General features: G+C 36.1%; 1 protein-coding gene across 2 annotated transcripts; it reads right to left on the bottom strand.

Annotated features, from left to right (window-relative positions):
* Positions 1-428: 428 nt before the first annotated feature.
* On the bottom strand, positions 429-8,140 carry LOC104902060 (probable ethanolamine kinase). Of its 2 annotated transcripts, XM_010689722.4 has the most exons (11): positions 7,881-8,124; positions 7,552-7,643; positions 6,851-6,957; positions 5,817-5,922; positions 5,292-5,414; positions 4,702-4,793; positions 3,675-3,759; positions 3,486-3,591; positions 3,325-3,391; positions 1,051-1,143; positions 429-964 (listed from the first exon to the last, which is right to left on the bottom strand). In XM_010689722.4, the coding sequence occupies exons 1-11, from the start codon at positions 7,994-7,996 to the stop codon at positions 845-847; spliced, it is 1,107 nt and encodes a 368-aa protein (XP_010688024.2). In that variant the 5' UTR covers positions 7,997-8,124; the 3' UTR covers positions 429-844. The 2 variants fall into 2 exon arrangements, with proteins under 2 accessions (XP_010688024.2, XP_048490238.1); XM_048634281.2 differs by lacking the exons at positions 429-964; positions 1,051-1,143 and adding an exon at positions 1,389-1,991 and having other exon boundaries at positions 7,881-8,140.
* Between the last annotated feature and the right edge of the window lie 362 nt (positions 8,141-8,502).

The raw sequence follows: 8,502 nt of genomic DNA, 5'->3' as shown, positions 1-8,502 counted from the left end.
GTTTTTCACACTATAACTTTAGCTTTCGTAGAGTCGTGTCGGGGTGAAACCATAACATAAGATTATATCTCATTATATCGTTGTTCTTTTGGCTCACTATACTCTAAAATAATGATTTGTGTATGAGCAAAACTCATGTTCACTTACGACTTTCACGTATGCACCTTTCAACATAGAGATCAGATGATTAATGCTCACATTTGAGGGTGTTCCAACCACAAACTTCACCTGATTATTACAAATTTGTGCACACTATAGGAGAATTGATACATTTATCCGTCGGGTCATCCACCAATTGTAAATGGAGAATAAAAAAAATATATTGTCGAGTTGAATTCCTCTAATTCATTGTTCAATTTCTTGTGGGTAAATTACCAACTAGGCAAATAATTTTTTTTCCAGATTGCCAGGAGCCTTGAAGGTTGAAATGACATCAAACTATTCACATATTAGTATATATATATATGATGGGCCGAAATTACAATAAAACCGATAATGCATATATTATTCATATATTAAATATGATGTTCTACAACATAGAAGACCAAAGCATACAACCCCATACTCTCTCTAGGTGCTTGAAATTACCTTCAGCACTTCATTGCCATAACTGGCCACAGAACATATTCAATAGGACGAGGGAGGCGAAGGGGACGATACCGAAATGGGGCAATTTTGAAAAAGAATACCCTAAAAGAAAAACACAGCTGAGAATTTGAGGCCTTCACCACATTAATATTGAGTGATCTGCAAGCGAAATTCTCAGGAACTTCTCACAGAAGCATAGATGGAGCTGTTTATACCAACATTGAACATAAGAAACACGGACAAATCCGTTTTAGGCCTAAGACTTGCTGAAGTAAGACTTTGCTGAACTGAATACGTCTCCTTTCTGCCTCTTGTATTCATTGTAGCGCATGAAGAAATAACTCAGATAATCAAAATCTATAGGAGACATCTTTGCCTGTCATTAAAGAAGAAAATCAGAAAGATATAGCTTAACATGATGTTTTTCGATAGGTACCATTTAGTTAGCAGAAATTTAGGTACCTGAATCAGAGCCCATAATGCCCAATACACATGAGAAACTAACATGAAAGAGTTTGTCTCAACATAAAGTGCTTCCAGATCATCGTCGAGTACCTGTAAAAGCAAAGACCAGTATAAAACTATTAATCTTCCCTCACCAAAAAAGGAAAAAAGGAGTAGAAAAGGATAGTGAAACTAACAATAAACGAATAGAACAAAGGGAAGAACATAGATACTTTGCTGGACTGATGAAGTGCGCGAGCTATTTTAAGTGACAATTTTACATCTAATATTATTATTAATGATTTTTATTTCGGAAGGGGGGAGGAGGGGGGAGGTTGTTCTTACACGAATTGAAGTATGGAACTGCATATGTTCAGCATGATCTTCAGTAAATTGCGATCAAAACAAACATTAATATATTTCTATACCAACTCGAAGAATTAGACTACATCTAGTCATCTGGTGTCAGTGTCACTATGTCAAATTTTTCTCCCACTTCTTTCGCAGTTCTACCAAGATACTAGCCATAGCAATAAAGAGCAAGATCACGCCCATATAGAATGATAAAACAACATTCTGCAACAAGCTCATCAATACACCCAAATTTCTGTTTCCAATATACACCAAACACAAAGCAATAAACTATAGAACTCTTATAATCTTCAAAAGCCCTAGTCTTCAAGATAAAAATTTCGCAGCCAACAAGTGACCTCCTTCCCCAATTACGACCTGATATATTCCTTCATAAAGCGTGCTGCTCTAGATCCTCCCAAATCGGCCTTCCAAACCCTGGGGATTTGATCCCAATCGCATACTAAGCACCACCACAGGTTGCTGAGACAAACAACATTGTTTCGGTAATTCCTGTGTTCAATGCACACCATAGACAAGATTGCACCTATACTAAAGCACACCACAAGGTATGTTGAGGGCTGAGGCACAAAATTAGCCTTCCATATCTGAATTAAGAGAAAGACTCAGGTCAAGAGACAAAGAATGCCTAAATAATGATTCTCTCCATTTATTTTTTTGACTTTGCTCTATTGTAATCGTTGAAGCAAAGATTCTTCTTTCAAGGTCAGTTGAGGGCTGAGGCACAAATGCTGATATTAACTGAAATCACTCTTGATTATCTGACCTCAAAGTTAAAGCATCATAATTTCCTTTTCTACAAAATTAATGATGCATCATGAACATCATTTGCTTGAACATTCTTTTCACCAAAATCCCAATGTTCTACAAGTCACAGAAACTAGTCCTCCATGAACATTATATATACAATAACATTTGCTAAAAGCCAAAATTCAAAGAAAAACTGAGGGGAATATGTGTGCACTTGGATTTGTACTTAAGGTGGGAAGGGGAGAAGTGTGCTCGAGGGGGATGGGTTTTTTCCCTTTTTCTAGAGGGGGAGGATGGGCACATGATATAACATAGCACATTATGTTTTATAATTGAGGTTGAGCAATTTTCTTTTTCTTTTTCTTTTTGGACAGAGGAGGCAAAAGAAAACTTGATTCATCCTCGAGGAGTTTCCTGGCAGCACATAGGCCCTTAGTTCACTAAATGACTGAATAAATAGCCAAAAACCACAAAAGCAGCAGATCTTTTAATAAAATTGCATTTTAGCTAATCAGATCTAAATGGGTGATATGATCAAGTGGTAGCTAATGGGAGCACCTCAACATATTTGTACATATTATACATATATGACCATATTCTTAGTCTTATCTAATGTACAAATTTATGTTACCTACTTACCTATGCAGCAACCATTACATCACGTCATAATCGAAGATATAAAATACACCATAGACTACCGCATAAAAAGGTCTTCAAAAGCCAAGGGCATAAAGGCTGTTATATGATTGACTCTATACTATTCAGTATTCAAACTTTTAGTATACTGACCTGCCAGACGTACTTGGGAAATGGCATCCCTCAAGGCAAAGAATAGTGTTTACCGTAGCAATAAACATATAGGGGCAAGGGAAAAAAGAATTCCCTTTCTTTTTTCTCTTTTATTTTTGAGAGGGAGGCTTACAGCAATACAAGACTCCTATATTATTTTCATTGATATTGACAAATATGTCTTCTGCCCACATGGATAATTCTTCTTAAAATCTATCTGCCACGACTCCCTCCTTCGAAAGAAGAAAAGAAATACAAGAAAAAAATACCAGATATACAGTGCATTTTCCTCCTATTATCATAGATGAGGTGATCTAGAGATGAGTAAGCCGTGAAGACACAACCCATCCAAGGTCGTGGCATCTTTCCATCCTTACATACCTCTTGTGGTGCATCAGGAAGTAAGTAGTGCCTGAAGAAGTGGTACTGTTCATCTTTGCTAGGGTATCTGCAGGATAACAAATTACAGATAAGTGGTCTGCACTTCAAGCCACTTCCTCATATCCAAAAGGCACTTCAGATGAGTAAGAAATGTTACGTACAGGCTGTAATCGCAATCATATCCAGCATATTCATTGAAATGATTACCAATATCAAAGCCTCTGTAGTTATATGAACCATACTCGAAATCTATTATGTACAGCTTCCCTGCCAGTCGAAGTCAAATGAAGTAAGATAAGTACTCAGGGCACTTAGTATGGGTGTTTTATGTGATCTATTAGTACATGTACCTTCCTCTTCGTTCAGCATTAAGTTCCCAGAAAGCAGGTCATTGTGAGAAAATACCACTGGAGCATCAAGACGGTCCGTTAGTGCCTGGCATACAGCTAAAATACATTATTAGCAATACTTTGACATTCAAAGAAATCTGAATTAGTGAAAACGATTATAACCTACGAGAACAATGAGAACTCAAAACAGACAACAAATATTGCAAATCAGCCACTTTCAAAGAAACACACATATGCTTCTAATAAAGAATTCAAAACAAAAAAAACCTGCATAACATAGGCAGAACAAGACCAAACACCAGGGCACGCTGTCACGGATGGCATTCCACGCCCCGCAATGTTCGCTGGGCTGCGGCAGTGGGCTGGGCGCCCTGCGCTGGCCCAACGGAAGCTGAAAACGCCACAAGGCGTCTGGTGGGCCAAACGAGCTCCAAATGGGCTCAAATTTTGGGGTTCGCCATATTTTGGGCCAATGAAGATAATGGTCGAGCCAAATTTTCAATTTGAGGCCCAAAAACAGGTCATGGTGCACGGGTATTCTCGGTGGTGCACCGGAAGCTTCTAGAAGGGCCTAGCAAGGTCTTGGAGGTGAGCTTCTAAGCTAAGGTACTTCTAGAATGTGTTTAGAGTTTTCCTTGCTGTACATATGTATTGTAGATTATCTAGATTGTTCTAGGCAGCATGTGTGTAGAACCCTCCAATTGAGGAGGTGAGGAACTTTCTAGAATTTAGGGAAAGGAGGGATGGAGGCCTATAAATAGGCACCCCCATTCATTTGTACATAAGATCCAACACTTGTAATTTTCTCTCAACCAATTTAAGAGCTTTCTCTTAAACCCTCCCTTATTTACTTACTTTCGTAGGCATCTTGGACACGTACCCATGTCGGACATGGGTATCCAAGTCTGAGCAACATAGCTACGAACAGATGTCATAAAATTGAGCAGATTGGCTCACTATAATTCTAAATGGTTGTCAATGATAATCTTCAAGTAAAACAATGATAATTACAGAATAATAATGTTACCTTCAGGTCACTAACTTCACTCTGAATTTCTTTAAATGAGATGGTTTGATACTTCTCCTGTTTCTCGACGTCATCAAACTTAAGATTTGATGCTGCAGCATACAGCCAAAAATTAAACATGGGATTCAACAGGCAACCGAGCAATAATGTATAACTGCACAAGAATACATGAAAACTGATGTGCATTTTTCACATTATTTTCCCAACACCAAATTCTAAAACTTCTCCTTCAGTTTGTGTATGTGTGTTAAGGGGAAGAGGGGAGCAATTTCTATTATTCAACTGTTGAAGATGCATACAACATCAAAGAAATAAATTCATGCATCCAATTTGTTTTCTCTATAATTCATCTAAAAAAAATTGAAGATTATGATAATATTCAGATCCTCGGGTCACTAAAACGCAACCAATTTTGAAGGTAGATTTAAATAAAAACGTGGATTTTCACATCGATGAAGTTTCAACAGATCATAGAGAATAGGGTAAATGGGTCAACGAAAGACAAAAAAATAAATTGTCAACAAACAAGCGTTGATAATAAATACATCGATAGTATAATATTCAGGTAGCGAATCAGTCAAGAACCAAACCTTTCTCAAAAAACTTCGATAGATCAATCCACAACTGGGACTCTTTAGAACCAGGAATTTCCACTTCATGAAACCTCCTCAGCTCCTTAGCTATTACAGCTGCCAGCTTTGGTTCCCTCATATCTACCCCATTATTTTGAACATTAAAAATCAGTAGATTAATAGCTATTTTGAACATTAAAAATCAGTAGATTAATAGCTATAAGTAATCCGGCAAGCAAAAACATTATGATTTTCCAGTGATGCCCATACCTAAGAATAGGACCACTATGCATACATCATTGATTTGTTCTTGAGGAGACTCACTCATTTACCCATAATTTTTTTTTTTACTATCAAAACATGTCAGGGTACCAGATCCTTAAGATTTTAAGCCAATCACGCCATTTCTAAGATGGAAACGCAGAAAGATATAGCCAAAGAAGATGAGATAGCTTACAACCCCACAGTACAATACCCATTTAGGAGAGCTAATAAGATGGAGTAAGGATGAAGAGTCCGTACAAGAACTTATATGATACTTACCCGGTGGAGTAAGAGTTCGTGCAAAGATGAAAGACTGAACCATGCCATTTCCAAAAAGCGCGAGCAACTTGGCACCAAATCCTGCAGCTGAGAGGTATCTAATAGCCTATAGCCAATATGCACTAACAAATCAATCATTGAACACGCAGTGTGCACAACACAAAGCAATTCAACATAAACTGGCCATATCAGCAGAAACTAACTATTTCTCCAAGAAGAATAGATGCATATAATGTATGGAGAGAAGAATTATATCCACTCAAAATAAGTTCAAAAATAAAAGCATGCTGCATTCAAGTAGATTGTTCCTCAAATTTCTAATCACAAATGAATAGCATACCTATTCCGTCTTATACGATTCTCACATTTTTCTATACTAACCAAGAAAGATATTTATTACACAAACTAAAAACATGACCTGTAGAAAATGTTGGTCCATTTGAGGAGAGAGCAGACACTAGAGGCATGAAGGGCAAAATATGCTATACAATATACTTCCTCAGTTTTTAAAAGAGTGCAACATTTTAACTTTCGCATTATTCATGTATCAACTTTGGCTCGAAATTTTTTGACTAGTATATATAACAAGATTAAGTAGGTAAGAGGTTGTTGGATTTGTCTTATTATATAGTTACAAAATATCAACATTTTATAATTTACAATAATAGATATGTAAAGATATTGATGGCCAAAATTACGCATCGGCAGGTGTGTAAGTCATATTGTTGCATCCTTTAGAAAACGGAGGAGCTACAACCCAAAAATCTAAACCTGCTTCTAGAAATGCTATAACACTGAAAACCTCCCCAAAATGACTCAGGCAATTTCATATTGTAGAACTGATGTCTAGTTTACTGTCATCCTCACCCAAGAAATGGATTAATTCAGAAACAGTCCAGCAGAAAAGACATTGGCATACATCTCTTTACACAGTTTCATGGTATGCATTTTTCTAAGTGATCTGCTGAATAGCCAAAGCTTAATAAAAGTCAATGTTCTTGGGAAGCAATATTGCGAAATAGTACAGGACCTACCAGCAGTTCCCTCTCGCGATTGATAACATAGTCGGTATTTGGTCCATACAACCTAACAGTTATCGACACCTCATTGCCGGCTTCCTCCTTGACCGTAACCTTCAACACTAAAACAGATGTCAGACAAAAGGATAACTTACACTAATCAGCCCAAAATGTACTCCAATGAATCAAACAATATACCCAATACATACCCTCCATCAGAAAGTAATTGTCACCTCACCAAACTCCTTTATAATTATGAATATGCCATAACTTTACTAGAATTACCTTTTATAGTAGTTGGTCAATATCACACTCTCCCAATCACTCGTTCAAATCAACAGTATATTGAGAAATCCAATCATATATCATTACTATATTACGAAATTAAACAACATTTTCTGATCATATATTAATCACACTATCACAGTTAAAGAAAATCACAACTTTTTTTTATAACTTCAGATGGTAACTGTTATGAGTTTACACTTTTTCAAAAGCTAAAAACATAATCTTGAAACAGAAAAAAGTGGTTTCCAGTTTTCTCGTTGTCATTTTTCAAATTTAACATGATTTACACAAAATATTACTACTGCAAAATTCATTAGAAACTATTAACTATACATTATACAAGTATTAAGATATTAAAACCAAAAACTAAAAACTTATACGATGTCGAAACTCGAACATATATAGTAAAACAAATGAGAATCACTCACATAAATTGGTAATGCCTCCAGAAACAGTCTTCACAGAAAAGCATGAATCATCCAAATTCGCCCATTTCTCGAATATATCCTTACATAACTCTCTGAATCCAATACAATCAAATCATATCAGATCAAATCACACTAATTCATTCACACAATAACATACTAATTTAATCTTTATTTTACCTTCCAAAATCAGTGAATCACACTATTCATAAGTAGCATAATTCATAATTTAGCTCCAAATTTTAGGTCAAAAGAATACTAATCGAAAATTCAAAGATTTCTCAGTCACTAAACCCTAATTTAAGAACTAAAAGAAGACGATGAACAATTACATGATGCGAGGTTTCATGGCGGGAAGAGGGAGAGAAGTGTCAACGGAGAGAGAAGAAGAAAGGATCTCCGAGCTTCCATTAGAACGAGCTTCACCTGCTTCTTCAATGGCTCCCATGTTTTCGACTTTTTTTCCAGTAATGGTGGAGAGAGAGAGAGTAGGTGGTTAACAATGGCGGAAGTTTTGGGTTTGTTTGGATTGCCGGGAAATTATTTTATATTGGAAATGAATGTTTTGGAATTGAGATCTTTTTGTGGTGGGTTGAAATGTTGTGGGCCGAACTTTCACTAGGAATGCCAAACGTGTCCTAAGATTGGATTTGGACCTCTTTTGTAAATGTTGATTGATGTGTGTGTATATATAAAAATACAAAAAATATGTGATAATGGTTATGGCTTTTTAAAAGTTGATAAAAAAAAAATAAAAAAAAAAGGGGCCCCCAAAAAATTTTATTAATGAGAGGTGACAAATAAAAGACTATTTAGTAATCATGGAAGCTTTTTTTGTTGCTATTATTACATTATTTTGGAATTGTTATTAGTAAATAAAATTACTTGAGATTTTGCAATAATTGTCTCAAGTTTGTGAGAGTAGAGAGATGATAACAACAACGAAGTTTTGGT

The sequence above is a fragment of the Beta vulgaris genome, chromosome 8 (genome assembly GCF_026745355.1).
Source record: "Beta vulgaris subsp. vulgaris cultivar EL10 chromosome 8, EL10.2, whole genome shotgun sequence".
Taxonomy (NCBI): domain Eukaryota; kingdom Viridiplantae; phylum Streptophyta; class Magnoliopsida; order Caryophyllales; family Amaranthaceae; genus Beta; species Beta vulgaris.
The sequence above is the reverse complement of the archived record's forward strand: the minus strand, read 5'-3'. Positions and strand labels throughout refer to the sequence as shown.

Coding starts and splice junctions, on each gene's coding strand:
- LOC104902060 (XM_048634281.2), bottom strand. CDS start 7,996: ATGGGAGCCATTGAAGAAGCAGGTGAAGCTCGTTCTAATGGAAGCTCG. Junction 6,958..7,551: donor TGGAGGCATTACCAATTTAT/GTGAGTGATTCT, acceptor CATCTGTTTTAG/TGTTGAAGGTTACGGTCAAG. Junction 3,592..3,674: donor AATGCTGAACGAAGAGGAAG/GTACATGTACTA, acceptor TTCGACTGGCAG/GGAAGCTGTACATAATAGAT.